Genomic DNA, 19,636 nt, shown 5'->3' with positions numbered 1-19,636 from the left:
AAGGAAGCCAGAATATGATAACTTCTATAAGTTCCCTCCTCCCTTTCACCTGAGCAGATTGTTTCGGCCGAAGGCAGTTCCTCAGCCAAATTCTTGGATTCCTGAAGAAGAAAAAGAAGAAGAAGGGAGGACATCAGGAGGAAGTGGAACTGAGCCACATAATTCCTGGACCACTGACAAATTTGGAACTTGCACCGCGAAATTACGCGGACTGATGAGCAAAGTTGGTCCACAGAGACATTCAGCATTCTCCGTTTGGACTCGCATTCATGGAGAAGAGAAATTACCCGCGGAGAAATGGAGAAAGCGGGGGAGGGGGAGGTGGAAGTGTGGGTGAAATAGAAGGTTCCTCTGGATGCTCAAGCATCGTGTAAATGGAAACAATTTCTGGTGAAGTGGGTAGCGTATTTTGAATACCACCCACACTAAAACGCATCAACACTGGCAATAATGTTTACAAAAAAAAAAATACATTTTTCTGAAATATTTCACTTGAGAATAATGATAAACTCACCCAACTCCGATTCCAAGAAAATCTCTTCAAAAATTGTATTGTATATTAGCAGTGTCCTAATATCCTCTTACCTCATATTTTCTTCAGCCTGATATTTTCCAGTGCATAACACACAGTTGCGGTTTTATGAGAATACGGCTCGCATTATTTGAATTTTCATTCTTTCAAATTTATTTCGCCACAGGCTCGTAATTTAATACAACTTTTTCTGTGGCATCTCCCCCTCTCCTTCTTTTTCTATCTCTCCGTCTCTTTCCCTTTGTGTTAATATGTGTGCTTATATGTGTGATTTAATGTGTGTTACTTTCCTCTCAGCGGAAATTTTTAGCTTCCTTTTCTGTGGCTTTTCTGGTTCTTTCAAATTATTCGGTGGCTGAAAATAAGTATCCTTGTCTCTTTCCCCCTTTATTCCTTTCTCACTTCCCCCAGCTTAGTTTCCTTGTCTCCCTTCAGCGTTGTAAGCCAACCGCTCAGCATACAAAAGCAATTACGATGGGTGTTCCTCTGACTGAGGCCTTAAATGGGTCCTTCATCGCCGCTCTCCGCTTTCTCCTTTCTCCCGGAAAAACGCGAGACATGAAGTCAAGGGATTGACAGCTGCCCCGCCCCTTCTCACCGCTTTCCCCGCCCACCTGGAGGCTTCAATAAGTCAAAGCAAAGGAAAACTGACTGCAGGACCCACGGAAGTTTTCCTCGGCAGAATTGTGGCCAAACTGAAAGCTGGATGAAGGAGGATGAAAAGTCTCGCCACTGCAAACAATGGAAAACTGCTGCCCCTTTCCCTCACTTTTCTTTCACTTACTCTGCTTGCATTTCATAATTAAACAGAAGTGGACTGTTTTTTGGCGGAGCTCCTACAACATTTGTTGCCAGGAAAAACTGTGCCACGACCTGAAATCGGAAGGAGAGAAAACCTATTTATAAATGTGAGTGCCAAACGGAATCGGATTGCAGAAAATTTATTGCGGACTTTGTTTTCATTTATCGTGAACTTTTTATTGTTTTTATTTGCATTGCATTTAACTGCATTGTTTTCTTGTGTTTTTTGGTATATCTGGGTATGTGATTCATAAAAACAAGTGACAGGGGTCAAAAATAATGTAACTAAAATGGAAATTCTTCAAAATTGTAAAAAAAATGTGTCAGTGTAAACATCTGTATCCTTTTTTAGAATATACCAAAAAAACATAAATAGCTTAACATAATGGTAATTTTTGAATAAAAAGTTTAAGCTCTTTCATCTTTTCATGCTGTAAATAATATGAAATACAAACAAAAATATTTTTGTACGTACATCTCAGTGAAGGATGAAAAACTTCGGCTAACAATCAAGCTGAAAGTTACTCATTTTTTGTAGCCAGCCCAAAGCCAAACTTTTTGCAAAGGAAAGGATGGGGAAAAATATTAAATACAATTATTTAATTAATTTACATGACTGCAGGACTTGAAAAACAATTAAAAGTTACAAAAGTTTGGGTTTTAGCAAGCTTAGATTAAAACAACTACAAATGAGAATATGTCAGATTTTTGCGTTGCAAAGTTTGCCAATATATCGAATTGTTGTTAGACAAACTAATCCTGAATAGCTTAACTCCTTTTGGGTTGATCAGATATTTCAATCGAATATTCTGTTTGCTTTGCGGAATTCTTTAACCACAAAGGTTTGTTTGCTTTGCAGTTTTTCCGTGGTTTTTCTTTAATTTTCCGGAAATATTTCTCGGAGAAATAAATTTGAAAATGGGGAGTTATTCATTCTGCTTATCTGTTGATTCTTGTTTGTTTTCCTTGTTTCTCTTATTCTGTGGCAAACAAATTAACAGATATGGAGAAAAGACGGAGAGAAAAGTTTTCCCACCACACAAATCAATTAAAAGTTTGCCCAAGAGCTCAGACAAAACTCCTCCATCTTCATCACCACTTAAAGAAAATCTCTTCTTTCCCAAAAAGAGGATTCTGCCACCATGAATCAGGATGGAACTCAAGCATCTCCTTCGTATACATTTATTTCCAATTCGAACATTGATTGATGGCACGATCTGCTTCGCCCATCCTCTTTCTCTTTCCTCGATAAATATTCTAATTGATATTTAAATTGAGACTTTTGTTTGCTGCTCTCGCAATGCAAATACATTCACAGAAGTTAGCCATCCTCCCGGACAAATAAATTTAAATTCGGGTGTCCCGGGTGGATAACCTCCCAGTATCCTTCGTCCTTTCCTTTCCTTTCATTTTAAATGTGCACGTCGTTGACATGAATAATAAGACTTTCGACCACGTCGAAGGACTGTCTGCTGAGAAAGGACTAAGGACTACTGACCTCCCCCAAATTGTCGCCCCCAAACGGATGTTGGTCTTTAAATTATGGCACCAGAATTTCAAAAGAGAGCGAAAGCTTTTCATGAGAATTATCTGAGGGAAACTCTCCAGCGAAGAGAGAATTTTCCGCTCAGCATGTTGACAAAGTCTGGCAACATTTGTTGACCAAGGAAACAAGCATCATCCTTGGTCCTTTGGTTTTCCCACACTTCTCTCCTTTATCGATTTCCCGTTCTGTTTTGGCTTCGATTTGAGGGTAAAAAAGTTAAGGGGTGGGTAGCAGATGGATTTCTGGGTCAATTGCTTTCTGGTTGCCTATTTTGGCTTTGTTGGTGACACTTTTTGGGGGTCCCCATTCCAAACCACAAACGTTCGACAAGGATACCTCGTTCCTGTGCCACACTTTTCCGCACTTCACACACTTTAAACCAATTACGAACTTGGCCAAACGACAAATACTTAATTGGTTTAAAGGCCTTGACACAAAGTTTTCACTGGCAATTTGTGATGGTTGCACTTTTCGAAACAGTCCTCCTGACATGCCACGCCCACAAAATTTATTTGTTTCGGTTTCGCAGAGGAGGAAATTTGCACGGAATCCTGCGGACAAAGCTAAATTAGTGAGCAGATGGAGGTCAAAATATATATAGGAGGTGGAGGTGGAGCGGATTTCCCTATTGCAGAATGTTCTCATTTCAGAGAGAAAGAGGAAAGGAAATGCTTTCTCAGTGCGGTTTCCATTTGAGTTTCTTCATGTGTAAGTTCAAGGTCGGAATGGAACCTTGACCGTTTTAAAAGTGAAGGAAAGCATTCCTCTAATCTGTGTCCGAACTTGTCTCGGACTGTGAACTCATTAAAAATTCCGAAAGCGGCACTAAAAGCATTTCCCCAGTCGGATGAAAAAGACAAGTGGGGCAGACGAGTGTGGACAACGTTGCGTATGAGTAATGGAATTTAGAGCTGTAAGGGAGACGTGAAAAAAGCGTCTCGTTAAAAAGTAAGTAAGGGAAGTTGGAAGAGAGTGTTTAAATCACATTAATAGAAACAGCGAAGCACTTATCTTTAAACCAGGTTAATCATATGGGACTTTTCTTTAATGTACATTATAGTATTAAAGCCTTTTCAATCTCTTTTATCCAAATCGGATTTCATCTCCTTTTGGTTGCCATGGGATTCAGGAAAAGCCTGAAACTGGATAAAAACACTTGAAAAATGCTTTGTTTGCTGCCTCATCGGAACTTTATCGAGTGATGTGGAAAAACTCTCTCCAATGAACTGAACTTAGATGCACTGCCACGCCCCCTTTTCACCAGCTCTACTAAACCTGCTCGCCTTTTACCTCTTTTGGGTTTAAAATGCGGGCAATAATGAAAGTGCTGACAATGTGAGCCGAGCCGAGCCCCAAATTGCAACTGCTCCGTGTTTTTCCACCCGTTTTCCCCGATTCGAACCCCCTTAGCTGCACCCATGGCCACCGCAACTCGTTGCCGAAGGACGGAGCCGGAATCAGGAGCAGTGGAGCAGTGGGATGGGGTCCAAGCTGATGTCCTGCGTGAGCGGAATTTTAAACGGGTGCCAGCAACAGAATCAGGCTGCATCATCTATCACAAAAAGGGGGTTCGATGATCAGGGGTTAGATGGAAAAACCAGAAAACCAGCTTTGGAATTCCTGTGGCCTACAAATGCAAATGGAAACACTCGAGTAGAGTGGAAATTCTTGTGCTACACTACCCCACTTATCCGCTGTTTTTGGCTTTTGTTGGGCGGATGAAGATATTCCTCCGCTTCTCGCGAGCTTCTCCTGACCCCAATGCATCACTAGTGGAGGTCCTGCTGTTCGCTTAAATGGAGATGAACACCTTAGCTTCTCCTCATCTTGGGGTCACATCAATTTGAATGTTTCGCCTTGTTTGAGATGCTAATGCTGTGGGAAACACGAGTATCTCAGTTGTCGGGGCACAGGGAACTCAACCGGAGGCCAGGGAAAGCCAAGTTGCAACCTCTGGAGTCACGTTCTCAGTGCCCTGCTCTCAATTGTGCGACAGTTGAATGCTCGGAAATGGGTCGAAGGTGTTGCATGATTTATTGGTGGATGAAGCCGAGGGGAATCTCTGAAGGAGCAGGATATGCACTTGCTGCCGCTGTTTATGTTCCACGTGGTTAACATCCCACGAGCAAGGGAAAAACTCAACAATAGGGAAGAGGATCCATTTGCATACGGATAAAACTGTTCCCTTATCTTTCCTCCGGTTCTCTAGCAAGCTACTTGCCCAGCTGAACAATCCGGGGAATCGCGATAGAGACATCTGCCACTCCCCGATTCCCTCACACATTGTTCAGTGAACGCCCATTGAGGCATGCATAAAATATGTTACAAGGCAACCGACCATGCCCTCTTAACTGAAGGGGGGCGGTGGATCCTGGGAAACGCCATCCTGCCATCGATAAATTCGTTAAAATCTTCTCTTCGTTCAATTAAAAGAGGAAAACAAAATAAACGAAAAACACGTCACCAGAAATGAAAGAAATTTAAGTGGGGAAGAGTAAGGATATGTAAAGTGAAATGTCATCCGTGGGCAAGGACATTTCAGAATCGATTCGAGTTGTATTAATGAAGAAATAAAAGTTTCGATTTACTCGGAGTAAAAGGATAAAATGATTGATTGGTGAATCGTGAAGGATGATGTCAAGACCAACTGTTGCAATCAAATTAACCTAGGGTCAGGACGCTCGTTTCATAACTTTTTGTTACTTATCGAAAAACATGCCAAGCAAACTCAAAACTTAAGTAATTTAGTAAAGCAAAATTGACCCCTGAATAAGTTCATATGACTACGCAAATGAGCGGAATTTAGAGTGGAATTTCTAATGGAAATTCGGGGATGGCAAGTCATGTAAAAATATGATAAACGAAAGCCATTTTTGAATCTAAAGGGGGTATCTGTGGAAAAGTGGATGGTTAGATAGGAAATGGAAGCTGGAAGAGATGAAGGAGAATAAAATGGAACCAGGACATCATCAGTTTGGGTGAAAAAATTAAAATCAAAGTGCATAAAATAATATTTAATGTCATGAATATGAGTCGTAATTTGCAAAAAGCGGTTAAAACATTTCCCATCAGTGACAGACACCACAAATTTACTTTGCTGACTAACGAGGCATACGCCAATCATACTCAAGAGGAAACCAAATGGAAATCGCTGGAAAATGTAAACAAAGTTAACGAGGGGAATCAAACAATCAAATGTTGCGCTTCATTTGATTCGGTAAACGGAAAGTGGAAAATGAAGCTGTCAATTATCAATGTGTTTTTTATATAAAATCCAAGAAATCTGTGCCCGGAATAAAAATGTGGAAAACTTTGCTTAGGGAAAGTATTTCAGCACAGCCAAATGAGGAGAAAGAATATATATGGAAAATAACAGAAATGAAAGCAAAGCCAATGCAAAGGGCAATGCAAACTGCCGCAATTTGTTGCAAAAACAAAGAAAGTTTTCCTTGCCGAAAAGGAAATGCAACAAAGTAAAAGGACGGGAAATCCAGCTGCGGAGATATTCAAATCTCTTTCCCTCTGCATTTTCCCCTTCAGTTGTTGCTGCAATCAGCCACGCCCTCAATCCGCCCACTTTGATGACGCTTAATAAAAACCCTCGGAAAACAGAGAAAAATGTTGGAATCGGGAAAGGAAAAAGTTCATGTTCATGTTTTTCCTTGTCAACTCTTTATTCAGCTGGCTTAAAGACAGTGGAAGCAAAAAAATGATAGTGATGAAAGGGGTTACAAATGGGGAAAATATAAGAGGACTAAGGACACTGCCTTGCCGTACATTTGTGTTGTTTACAACTGGTGAGTGACTTTTATTGCCTGCCATTCGAATTTGCATTTTGGGGCAACTGAGTTCCACCTAATTGAAAGTGGGCCAAATGTAGATACAAATCTGGTATTAAGGGAAATGCAGGGAGTTACTATGTGACTAAGAAGTTACTAACTTCCACTCCAGAAAGTCTTTATGGAAAGCCTTCTCCGTATAAAAGGAACCTAGGGTTCCCACAGCCTCATTTTCGTTCTCGCCACATTGAGCAACTCTGAATGTGCGAGGATAAAACTAAGTGCTCCCTTTCAGGATCTCCCTTCCCATATCCTGTATCTGTCTTCTAGCTCCACTTCCCTGTCTTCCTGAATCCTTTAATTTCATATTTAGCCAAAGGGAAACGCAACAAAAAGGAAAATGCGGCTAGACGAGAACTGGAAAACAAGAAAAGAACCGCAAATGCGATGGAAAGGGGAAGGAGAAACAGAAGTAGAAGGAGAAAGAGAGGGAAGGAGGAGGGGGAAAGGGACGGGTGACAGGACAGCAGTCAACATTTGCTGACTTAGCTGCAATTATGGCAGATATTTTTATGAACTTGATGGCAGCACACACACTCACACTAAGACACATCCTGCTTCACATGACACACACATACACACATGACTATAAAAAAGTAGAAAGGGACATTTAGTTTACTGAATGGAAAAGCTGCGAGCTAAAAGGCCAAACAGTGCATGGAAAATGAAGATGAGAATGCCTGTCCTCAAGAGTTTATTATGCTTCTTCTGGGCTTTTAAAAGAGGAAAGAATCTTCTTTTTGTTTTGCTTATTTCATGAAGGAAATCAATATAAGTTAACTAATATTCCAATAGGAAAATACCGCTGCTACTTTAACATTTAACTGCGCTGTTAAGCAAGTAATTACTTTTATAGTAAGCTTTTATCCAAGAAAGCATAAGATGAGGCTGGAAAAAAATAATTGACAATGATTTTCATTCGGCAGGAGAATTTGATTCCCCTTTAAGACCCCCGCGAGAAACCCACCATCGTAAAATTAAGTTTTCCCGGCTATTAATTCCGATCTCCCTTCTTCTGTTGAAGAATTTTCTTTGCTGACCCTGAATGACCTTTGCATCGATTAAAATGCCAGTTCCGACTCTCCTCTCTCGTATTTTATTTTCATTTAATTTATTTATCTTTTCGTAGATGTTTTCCCTTGAAGTTGATTTCATGCTTCAGCTCACTCTGTCTCTCTTTGTCTTTAACTTTTACGTTTTCTCGTCGCCTGTTAATTGTGTTTAAATAAACAAAGAGCAGGGCAGAAATGGAAGCTTCGATTTGTGTTTATCTATGGCAATTTTCACTAGAACTGAAGATATTTCCTGCAAATTTATTGCCCCGGAAATTAAAAAAGTTTTCGAAGGAAAATGGCTCTCGGGAATGTACTAAATTAAAATCATTAGGATAGATAAAAGTTAACCGAGGTAACTTTTGTTTACGATTAAAGAAAATTTATTAAAGACTTATAGTCCAATCATTGACCTTTTCCATGCGTTTTGCTACATATTTGAACTCCGCCCAGGAGATTTAGGAATCATAAAACTTTTTCCTAAAGAACAACAGGCTGAATTCAGCTGGCGGATTTTCTGTCTCTACGTTTTCATTGCCGATTTTTATCTCGGAGCACATTGAAAATTTACGAGTTTTCACAGCGCATAAATTCTTCGTCGTTTGCCAATTTTTATTATCTGCAAAACACTTTATGCGCATCTGAGGAGTACACGAGGGTAGGGAGCGTCTAATGGATACGTGAACCCAAATTGAGACCCTTTGCATAGACCAAAGCAATCATCTCCCCCAAAAATGAAGTCGGGTCACTTCTCGATGGGGAAAGCTCAGAAAATGAGCCAAGAAATAATGATAAAAGGTGAAAAATGCACTAAGCGGGAACGGAAGAGGGAAACGCTAAGCGAAACTTATTATAAGAAGCGAAGGAGTGGCGGGAAAAGCAAACTTTTTGCGGAAACTTCAGCTGCATGTGTTGCATACTTTGTGGCGCTCCAAAGAGGGCATGAAAAATGAGCAAAAGGAAAATGAAAAACATTGCGAAAACTCAGCCCCAAGAAAACGGGAAAACAAATTTTTAATGTTTCTCATAGGAAAGCGAAAAAAGGGAAGAAGTTGTTTCCTCCGATTGCGATGCAAAATGTTGTCACTTTGTAACCGACAGCCAGGATCATTAATTCTCTGTCGCTAAGGGATCTCTCCAAGAAAACTTCAGAAATTAGAATAAAAGCAAGAGAGAGAACATAATGGTCGAGTGACCCGACTATCAGATACCCATTACTCAGTTAAAGAAAAGGTGTGAAAATGTTGAAACTTAATAAAATCAATACAGACAGCAGGGCTGAAACGCCCTATGGGCTGGAGGAGGTAAAAGTAATCGTGGGCGTGGCACAAAAATGTAACCAACTTGCGCTGCGTACAAATAACAGGCAGGCAAGCAGACATAGATCGACTCGTCTGAGATCCCGATTAAGAATATATTCTTCACCGGGAGCAAGTCCTTCTTTTCAACGAAGACTCTAATGGGTATACGTTGCAGGTAACGTGTATAAAAAGAGACATTCGGGTATCCGCAATCTTTTTTTGCCAATAAATTTTCAATTTCCGCCCTGAAATTTGCAATTTATTACACTGCAGCAGAGCTCTCTTTTCCGCTCTATGAACACTTTGCTCCTTTGAAAGTTTTTCAAGGCAAAAGGCAAAGGTTCCTTGCATTTTCCCACAAGCTTATAAGAGTTTATCAAAGTATATAAATATGCCGGCAAATTGCATTGTCTGCTGCCAGAATTGCACTTTATTAGATAAGCAAAACAAAAGGTAAACATCCGCAGTGATTGCCTTGCAATCCTTTGACAAGTAAACAGCTCGAAAAGTTCGCCCACAATTTTGCCAAATAAATCACGCCATTTTCGCTGACAGCAATTTGATTTGATCTGCAGAATCTGCAAAAATATTTCATAAATATTTACTCAAAGTTTTTTTTTTCACGAATTTTCCACACTTTTTCTGGCTTTTTCTCCTTATCGCGGAATGAATATTTGCAACTGCAAAAGTATTTTTTCCTTCTCTCGTTTGTTTTTCTCTTGCTACTTTGTAGTGCAAATATTTTCCACCATTTTGCACTTCATTTGCTGAGGGGGAGTGTCAGAAGTGGGCGTTGCTGTTTGTTTTTCTTTGATGTGCTAAATTGGTGCAACGATTTCATTTAAAATGAGATTTGATCGCCTTGAACCATGAAAACTTATCTTCGGGTTAAGAATCTAATCCTTAGTTTGCATACTTAAATCTCGGAACATACATTTTTATTTTTCCACCCCTTTGGGACAGTATCCATTTGGTTTAAGCGACTTGCCAGCAAAGTTTCCCCGTAGGCAACGCGAATCCTTTTCAAGTGAAACATTAAACTTTGCCCCATCAGAGAAATAAGGATAACAACGACATGGCGAAGGATATCAGCAGACACGAAAGGCAGTCGGGATAATGGCCAAACAAGACATGACAGCAATGAGGGAAAACATTTTCAATAATCCCGAGAAAAAGGTTAAGGGCACGACATTTCATTGCGTATTACTTTCGCTTTTTGGATTAAAAATAAATTCATAATGGGCAAATCTTTTTTGTTGATATTTTTTAGGCCATTTGTTATTATAGGCCTTGATCTACTTTGCTTAAGTCAAACCAAAACAAAAATGTTAAGCAGAAGGGCACAAAAAATCACAAACCTTTTAAAAATAGGCACTTCAAGCAGCCACTTTTCCATTTCAACTTTCCTCAACCATTCCTAATTTAATTTGCCTAATTAACTCGTTTTGCGTTGATTTTCTACACCCCCATCCTATCTTCCTATTAAAGCCTCTTTTTGGAGGGTTTTTGTTGGCAAAGAGAATCCTTTTTAGCCTCAAATTATTCCAGTTGCCTTAAAAATACGAATTCCGTTGCTTAATTGCAGGCGACTAACTTGAACGCGGATCACGTGGCGTATGAACAATGGCAGATAACTTTTAAATTTTTGTTTTTGAGCGTTGATTCTTGTTGTATATTTTTAATGAAAATATATCCACTCCAGGGGAGTGGATCCTTATGACGAGAAATTAACAAACTTACAAGAACTTAAAACCTTCACAGAATAAAGATAAACTTATACAGCAATTGAAAGTATGTCTTCTTGATTTTCTGCAATCATTTTTTGTTTTATTTTGTGTTTTATTTAGGTCGAACTGCAGTCACTTTCCTCTAAAGAGGAGAGAAAGGAGCTTCGTTTAGTCATGCAAATTGGATGAGCCACAGGATGTCCGAACACCTAAAAGGACTTTTGGTGTTCTGCTTTGTTGCCCTCTGTTTACTGTCCGTTTGTTTGCTGTGGTCAGCAATTAAAAATTCAAACTACAATTGTGTCGAGAACTGCTTCAATAATTCTAATTGCAAACTGTGTAGCGAATTTCCCAAAAGGACCCACAATGTACACACCGAGCATGCGGCAAGCTGCTCTCAATTGTTGTGAGAATGCGGTTTGATAATGGAATGAATCTGCTTGGGAACTTACAAGCAAAAGTCTAGAAAATACATTAAATTCGGCTTCGAGAGCGGTTCAATTCAGGTGCCAGCTTCTCAAGTGTCAAAACTTTTATTTGTAAACGGAAAATTGGAAAAAAGAGCTCCTTAGTGTCCACTAGGGTTTTCCCATAAACACACTTTAAAAAGTGTCAAAAGGGCACTAATAATAAAAGGGGAAAAACAGGGAAAGTTCCGGCGAAAATGGCTTTTACAGGTGACAGCAGCTAAAAGTTTACCAGATGACATAACTGCCAAAGAGGAACGGAGAAGTGTTAACTTTGCAACAGTGTCAAAAACTGCAGCCGCGCTGGGAAAGCAAGTTGGAACCATTTCGAAAGTTTGTTGCCAACATTTCGGGGAAAGGTAAAAATACTTGGATGTCTGGGGAAAATGTGTCCGACAGAGAGATGCCGCTTCGGTGGAGATAACTCGGTTATTGGCTGTCTCAGGCATCACTTGAGCCTAATCAATCAGAGGTCCGAGCATCTATCTGAAAATAGAAGGACTAAATCGCCTGACTGGACATCGATTATTATTCCCCACATTCTCGCCCACTTATCGGATTGCCCGCTCATATTTCAGCAGCTCATTGGGGCATGAGTCTTGTCGTCTGCCACACTAATTGAATGAAATTTCATTTGCACAACTCCGGAAAATGTCCGAAGCAATGCAGGCTATCAGCAAGGCCTCTCGAGCGGATTTCCCCCCAATTCGAGCACTCGTACTCCCCTTTAATCTCCAGGAGAACTCTCCAGATGTGAAGTGAAATATGCCGGGGATATTATCGCACTCGATGCCTTTCACCGATTTCGCTTGAGTTACAATGAGAGGCCGCTCTCGAGGACGTTTTCAGGTTTCCTTTTGGCCTCTCGAAATTATTTTTAAGAGCCTGCCATCAGGAATGACCCAACAACCGCCCCGGGAAAATTGGGGGCGGAAAACTTCAACTGAAGTTGAACTCCATGTCCATCCAATTAATTAAATGATTTAATCGCTGCAAATGTTGCTTGCGTTATGAGCACACTGAGCCTATGAAACGATTGTACACTAATCAAAAAACAAGTGCAAAAGTGGGTTTCCATATGCTAAAGTATTAAATTCATTAAAAACTAAAAGAAAACCTGCGTTGTATAAGCATGTTTATTTAATTTTATAAATATATTTATGATTAAATATTTTTTGGAGTTACTGAATCTTTGGACTCAAGCGCATAAGTTTTTTTTTCTGTGTTGGGTTGGGATTATGTTTGTTGGTCAGTACATGTACATTAATTAATCCTTTCATCAGCAGTGCCCCCAACAAAGCCGGAAAACATTTGTTCTTCCGACCGACGAACCTTATCGCAGCTGGCACTCGTCTCGGCCACTCCACTCTCGGCCATTTGAGGTTGATTCTCCGGTCCGGAATGTTCCGCCCGAGCGGAAGTGGCTTCCGCCAGAGGTTGACGGACCTCACTTTGAAGGGTGCCCTTTACGGGTCGTGGATCCTGGGCGTGTTCCCCTTCACATACGACAGCTGGACGCGGAAGTTGCACCGCTCCAAGTGGCTAATTGCGTATGGCTTAATCCTGAATGCGGCCCTCTTCCTGCTGGTGGTCTTCAATGACACGGAGAGCGAAACGCCGATGAAGGTGGAGCTGTTCCATAGGAACGCACTGGCGGAGCTGGTCAACCGAATCCACGACATCCAGAGCCTTTCGATGGTGTCCTTGGTGCTGCTGAGAGGGTTTTGGAAGGCCGGGGATGTAGCAAACATTCTGAACGAACTGATGGACCTCCAGCATCGCCACTTCCGGCATTATCCTTTGGAGGAGTGCCGCGGCTTCGATCGGTTTATCCTGTACAAAGGCGGCTCGGTGGCTCTGGAATTCATCTCCATGTTGATTTTGGACCTGGGAATGTCTCCGAATTACAGTCGCCAGTTTCTCTTGGGAGTGACTAGCATTTGCACATTGTTACTTGTTGTCCTCCTGGGAGCCTCACATTTTCACCTGGCAGTGCTTTTCGTCTATCGATTCGTGTGGATCGTCAATAGGGAGCTACTCAGGCTCGTAAATAATTTGGCAAATGGAGAAACTGTGGAGTCAGCCAGAATAGACTATCTGCTGAATCTTTACCATCGCCTTTTGAGCATCAGTAATCGATTGATTGACATCTACGACTATCAAATGGTCTGGGTGATAGTCAACTTTCTACTGGCCAACATTATGGCCATTTACTTCTTCATCATCTACACCATCAGTCTACACAACAAACCGGACTTAAAAACGTTAATCTTTTGCCAAGCAGTGTTAATCAATGTGATAGACTTCTGGCTCAGCATTGAAGTTTGTGAGTTGATGGAAAGAACAGGAAGACAAACGTCGTCCATTCTTAAATTGTTCAATGATTTCGAACACCTGGATGAGAAACTTGAGAGGAGCGTAAGTCTAACTACTTTATGTTGATTATTTTGAGTTTGAAGATATTTTTTCCCCCTTAGATAACCGACTTTGCCCTTTTCTGCAGTCATCAAAGGCCCAAGTTTCGACATTGTGGCTTGTTTTACGTGAACTACGAGATGGGATTTCGGATGGCCATCGCCAGTTTCCTGTACTTGCTGTTCCTCATTCAGTTTGATTTTTGGAACCTGTGAAGAATGCATATTAAAACAGCAGCTGGAAGAGTCCTCTAATTGGTTCGCACTTCTTTGTGTCGTCTGGAGCCGAGGGTCCTTGAGAGGGGAGCTCGCAGGACTTACGAGTGACAGCTCAAGATGTCAGGGGATTCTAAGAGGGGTGGCCGAGCAAGTAGGATATGTCCCCGGGCTTACAAGGAGTCGTGTCTAAGTGAAAGCCCTGTTGACTTTTCAGCTGAGAGAACGGGAACACGGCCGCAGGACATCGGGGGTAAAAATGCAGCAATAAAACCAGATGTATTTTCCACCCACTTTTCGCTTTTCCCCGTAAACGAGGGGCTATGCAAAAGCCAAGCGGAGAGAACATGCACAAGTCAAAAGGATCCGGAGAAATGGAGTGGCTGTGAAAAGCAGTGCAATTAAGGCCAGCAAATGAACGAGCTCTGTGCCTTCTGTATTCTGTATTTTTTGGCTGGCTAAGGATGCAGCTGGATTCTCCGGCGAACAATGGCTGTGGATAAAATGGTGGCACAAAGCTCCAGCTTTTGGCGCATTTCCTTTGTCCGCCCCTTATGTGTTGCTCAGTGTGTGCTCCGCTAATTTCCCTGGCTGCGATTTTCCAGCTGTTTCCAAACTTCCCTTTCTGGCTGCTCGCTTTCCCTGATTTATTGTGCTCTGAATTCCGCTTTTGTTGCGGGTTTTTTACTCAAATAATGGCGTGTTGTTATCTTTTTTCGACTCGCTAATTCGTATAAATTAGAGAAACCACTTGAACTAAATATATCCAAAGGGATTCATTCTGTAAAAAAATATATCAGATGTTTAAGCAGCTAAAAAGCAACATCATAAAATCGAATACACTTTAAAAGCTCAAGCTTCTCTGCACAGGAAGTAAATCCCTGTGGGAAGTAGCAATTAAACTGCTGAGTGCAAGGATAAATTGCTGTTAAAAAATCAACACTTGAGGTTTCGGCTAATCTGACCCTTAGCCACTTAATGACAAAGGCCAACCGCTGTCAGGAGCAGGCCAAGACCCAATGCCACCCACCACCCATCAAACGCCAACATTAGCTTCGATTAGAAGTCGAGAGGGGCAAGACAATGCCGAAGGACATCGACAACATTGGCAGGAGCAGGGGCAATAAAAAAAACTACAAAGGACACGTCGCTCGCAGCAAAAGTGCGTAAATTGATTTTTATTATCCCAAGTCCAACGCCCCTCCGCTCCGCCATTTTCCTCTTGGCCACTTTTTTTTCGCTTCCCATTCAAGTTGGCTCAGCAAAAAGTTTCGGGCCACATTTCCTGCCCGTCCGCGTTGGCCAATATATTTGATTTATTGGCTTTATCCGGAATGCGCGCAAATTGTTCATTGCTTTGTTTACACCATAAAAATCCTGATGGACGCATTAGTTCGCCGAAATGTTCCATCGCATGCTCATGAGCTCGGCTCGTAAATCTCATCGATAATTTCCGCTCTTATTCTGTTTTTGTCTGCAGGATATTTATTCGTTTCGCCATTATTTTATGACAGTATAAAAATCACTCAGGACGGGGAGCATATATTTTATTGGGCACCTACATTAAATGCTAAGCATTCGAATTACACAAATGATTACGTACGTATGGTTAATTTATGGATGTGTATGGCTACGAGAAAAGTTTGCACTTGGTAAATCCAAAAATAAGACACTTCAAAGGACCAGAGCTCCTTGTCTTAAATCCGATAAAAGTTATTTCCATCCCTTCACACTTTCCTGCCGCCAAAGTCCACCTCAATTTATAATTTGCTCAGTAAATTAATTAAAATTTGCCGCCAGGCTTTCCGCAAAATTGAGCTGACTGACCATTTATTGTAATTAGGGAACAGGCGAAACTTTTTTCTGCCTCTGCTTAGGTAGAAGTCGTTCGATGACCCAAAAGGATTGCCCACGGCTGCAAATGAAAGGTCAAAGTTCATCAGCAGATTTTAATTTAAATTTATATGTTTTCCAGCAGCCTCAAATTGAGGAGTAAATTTGATAAACTTTTGAGGGTTTGTGCAGAGGGGACTTTGAACTTCAAGGGAAGCAGTTAATGAAAAGGCGGCCCTCAGCCCTTTTCCTAATTACAACAAATGCCCGCCAATTGTTCCATTGATTCGAGTCGACTGCCTTAATTAGTTTGCCAATGCGTTATAATTTTGGCCTCGAGCCCCCAATTTATATAAGCCGATCGAGGGTGAGTCGCTCTGCTCGAAAGTTTGGCTCAGAAAAGTTGGCGAAATTAAATAATTGCCAATTTGCTGCAAGTTGCTGGCAGTTTAAACAACAATTCAGCGACGAGCAAAGCCGATTTGTGTCTTCGGATAAAATGAAACTAGCGGAAGAAGAAAAGCGGGTGGAGGGAAGCCAAGGAAAGCCGGGCAATTAGTGGAGAGACTGACTAAATATTGTAGCTGTGGAAATTTTCGTTTGGCGAAACTTTAATTACACTTGGCCGGGAAATAAGTTGGGATTGATAGTAAGAATAGCTGAGGAAGCTGGCAGAAAGACAAATGAGAGCTTTGATCTCCTTTGAAAATAAAAGAAAGGGGGTTATGTGTATAAAGCGGGAAAGAAACCAGATTAATGTCAACTAAGAATGTTGAAATAAGAAATTTAACAAAGTTCCAAGTACATATATACTTAAAAAGGTTAAAAGTCTATTTAGCAATCATTAACATCGATTCAAAATAAACAAAGCCATACAATAAACAAGATAACCCAATAATGAAGCCGAAAATAAGAAAAACCGAAGTTATCACTATAAACGAAATCCATTTGGAGCCAATTTCTGCTGACAGGGCAAATCATCATAAAACGAAAATATTTTTATGAATTTTCCTGCCTCCGTGCAAAATAGGGAAAATGTGCCTCGTTCAGCAGAGCCGATAACCAGATGCTGTCGTTTTAATAAAAATATATTGAAAGCTGGCACAAATCGAAATGAGCGAATCGAATAATCTGTAAACGTTGACGAGTCGCCCGTGCCGAGGCGATGTTGACCTAATGCTGACTTCACTGCTGGAATTTTATTGTGTAAACAAAGGATCCAAAAGGATCTGGGGGATGGATGCCACGTGGCCCAAACAATTGGCGGATGTCCTGGGCCAGGGCAATAAATCAAATGCTTGTGTACACTCGAGTTTATATTTGTTTGCCCGCCGTGCAGATGAGCAGGAAATTTGCCAGAAACTCGAGGATGCCCACGAGGAGGTGGGGAGTCCTTTGCACAGGATAATAAAAATCAATTTACGCGATTGTGTCGAGTGTGGCTGCTGGGCCTGTTATCGCTGCTGGCTTTGTGCCCTCGATAATCGAAGATAATGGGGGTCTCCCTCGACGAGGCGAAAAAGGACCAGAGGCCTGAATCTGACAGCCAAGGACGAAGGACCCAGTGTGTGTGTGTGGGTATCTTTTGTCTGATTTTTCCCCGGCATCGCGCTGTTGGCCTAATTGTTGCCTGTCAGCTGTAGTTTTCTGCAGTAACTTGGCCCAAATGTTGCCGATGTCTGGTCGAATATGAAATACATAAAACCTATAGAGATATCGGCATAAATCAAGCGCAGGTGTCTTCACAGGAAAACAAAATAAATCAAGCTAATCAGAGCACTAGCTAATCATTTTTATTATCTTAAATCTATCTAATAGAATGCTGTCAAAGAACTAAATGTTTAAAGCATTAAAAGTTCTAATTATTAGATAGGAAATAATGAAAAGCATTACGTCTCACTTTTTCTTGATTTTGCAGGTTTTTCTTATGTAAAAGCAAAACCAAAAAGGCTCGTAAAGTTGCCTTTGTAGGTAAGTTCCATTGTGAGTGCAGAAAAGTAAAAAGGGAAGTCCCTGCATTCTTAGCCAGCTGGAGAGCAGAAAACTCGTTCATTTGTTGGCCTTAGCTGCACTTCTTTTCACAACCACATCAGAGGCTTTTGACTTGTGTGTTTCTGTGAGCTTAGCTTTTGGCTAAAAAGGAGTTTGGCTTTTACTGCAACCGATGCCCTGCGGCCCCGTTCCGATTTTCCTCACATTTTCCAACTGCAAGTCATTCACTTGACGACAACTGCCGGTGAATCAGCTTTTATCGCCATGATGTCAGCTGCTTAATATTGCATCTCATGTCTGTCTTTCTGGGAAGCCAAGTTACCGATTTAAGGGAAATCCACACTAATTAAAAGCCTGGATACTTACAAGTTTATTTAAGACGAAAACATATAAATTTAAAGAAGACAAGCCAAACTAATTTTACAAGTTCATATAATCAAACTGTATCAAGCAAATAAAGTAGGAAATACTTGATATAACCATTTCGTGTCCCGCATTGTAGTTGAACGAATACATTCCAATGAACTGAAAATGGAATTTTTGGTGGCTGCACAACATTGCGAATTCATTCAGCTATAAAAAGAATATGTAAGCTAATTACGATCACAATAATTTGGTTTATTTACTCACACTTCTCTCTAATTCCACATCTTTAAGGTCGAGATCGGTAAATTGCTTTAAAATTGTCGAGGTTTTATTGCCGGTTGTCTCGGTAAGATCACATAGGACAATGCTCAACCAAAAATCCCAAACACTGATCAGAAAAGCCTGCGGAAAAGCCACCAAAGAGAGCAAATTTGTCCGCAAGGTAACTCCGAACACAACCCAGAAATATATGAGCACAACATTGCCAGAAAAGCAAGACAGTAGAAGTATGGTAATCTGGAATTCGAAGGCGGATACTAATTTCTCTTTTAACTCCAAGAGGTGACAGTACACTGAGAGAAATTTGCGGACTCTGGAGCAGTCTACCGTGGGATCCTCTTTCAGTTGGCTGGCCAGCTCCAAGAGTTGTCCGTTGATCAGCCAGAGATATCGATAGATCAGCAGAACCCCAACATGGAAGTGCATTATGCTGATGTTGAGGGACAGGATCATCACAAGGGTAATGAGTACCACAGTTGGGGAATTCTCATTACCAGGCATTCCGTAGTTCACCGTCAAAAAAGACAGCAATTGGCCCAAAATAGTCAGAGATTTTTGGATCAGCAAACTGTTGAACTTGGGACAATTCTTTTCATTCAGACCGTCAAAGTCTTGATACTCCAGGGCTAAAAGTTCATTGGCAATCTGCTGAATTTTCATGCATCCCCAAAAATTCATTAAGTGCATAATCAATGCAGAGCCGCTGCTAACGAAACTAAATATAATATTGATAACTTCAAGAACAAGACTCCGATTATAGGCTTCTAGTCTGTTCTTTTCAAAATGTTGTGAGCCCAAGTATAGTAGTGGGATCAGCAGAAAACAATTCAGAAACAATCCATAGAATTGGAGCAATCGCGAGCGCCTTACTCGACGTTTTCGGGAGTCAAAGGTGAACGGAAATAGTCCAAGTACCCAGGATCCATACAGAGTCGTCTTCAGGATAATCAATGCCAACCGATGACGAAACTCGCGACTCAAACCGAACATTTTGGACAACGAGAGTGGAATGAAGGGACACTCCACTCATAGCTAAACGCAGTTCTGATGGCTATTAAATGATCCTATCGTTGAAAATTCTTTTATAGTAATTTGACAGGCGGTGAGTTAATCAAATTAATGGCGAGCAATGCCCGTCGCTATTATGAAAAATAATTAGAGATATTAATATTGGGATGTAGAAGGAAGAAAAAGGCAATCATGTCATATATATTTAGATACGCTTTTCATAAATACAAAATGAAAAAAGGTATTTTTCATAATCAGGATCA

At 41.0% G+C, this 19,636-nt stretch overlaps 2 protein-coding genes across 2 annotated transcripts; one reads left to right on the top strand and one right to left on the bottom strand.

The window, feature by feature from the left end:
• The first annotated feature begins 12,666 nt into the window (after positions 1 to 12,666).
• On the top strand, positions 12,667 to 13,895 carry LOC108094136 (gustatory receptor for bitter taste 22e). The gene is made up of 2 exons (XM_017194557.1): positions 12,667 to 13,683; positions 13,743 to 13,895. The coding sequence occupies exons 1-2, from the start codon at positions 12,667 to 12,669 to the stop codon at positions 13,893 to 13,895; spliced, it is 1,170 nt and encodes a 389-aa protein (XP_017050046.1).
• A 4,245-nt stretch (positions 13,896 to 18,140) lies between these two features.
• On the bottom strand, positions 18,141 to 19,025 carry LOC108094108 (putative gustatory receptor 22b). Its single transcript, XM_017194530.2, has 3 exons — positions 18,693 to 19,025; positions 18,351 to 18,602; positions 18,141 to 18,293 (listed from the first exon to the last, which is right to left on the bottom strand). The coding sequence occupies exons 1-3, from the start codon at positions 19,023 to 19,025 to the stop codon at positions 18,141 to 18,143; spliced, it is 738 nt and encodes a 245-aa protein (XP_017050019.1).
• Between the last annotated feature and the right edge of the window lie 611 nt (positions 19,026 to 19,636).

Source organism: Drosophila ficusphila, unplaced genomic scaffold, assembly GCF_018152265.1.
Source record: "Drosophila ficusphila isolate 14025-0441.05 unplaced genomic scaffold, ASM1815226v1 contig_412, whole genome shotgun sequence".
Lineage (NCBI taxonomy): Eukaryota > Metazoa > Arthropoda > Insecta > Diptera > Drosophilidae > Drosophila > Drosophila ficusphila.
The sequence above is the reverse complement of the archived record's forward strand: the minus strand, read 5'-3'. Positions and strand labels throughout refer to the sequence as shown.

Excerpts from the sequence above, each read along its gene's own strand:
- LOC108094136 (XM_017194557.1), top strand. The coding sequence starts at position 12,667 with ATGTTCCGCCCGAGCGGAAGTGGCTTCCGCCAGAGGTTGACGGACCTC. Across the intron at positions 13,684-13,742 it reads ATGAGAAACTTGAGAGGAGC|ATAACCGACTTTGCCCTTTT; the intron begins GTAAGTCTAACT and ends TTTCCCCCTTAG.
- LOC108094108 (XM_017194530.2), bottom strand. The coding sequence starts at position 19,025 with ATGAAAATTCAGCAGATTGCCAATGAACTTTTAGCCCTGGAGTATCAA. Across the intron at positions 18,603-18,692 it reads AACTGAAAGAGGATCCCACG|ATTACCATACTTCTACTGTC; the intron begins GTAGACTGCTCC and ends TTCGAATTCCAG. Across the intron at positions 18,294-18,350 it reads ATGTGGAATTAGAGAGAAGT|CTGAATGAATTCGCAATGTT; the intron begins GTGAGTAAATAA and ends TTCTTTTTATAG.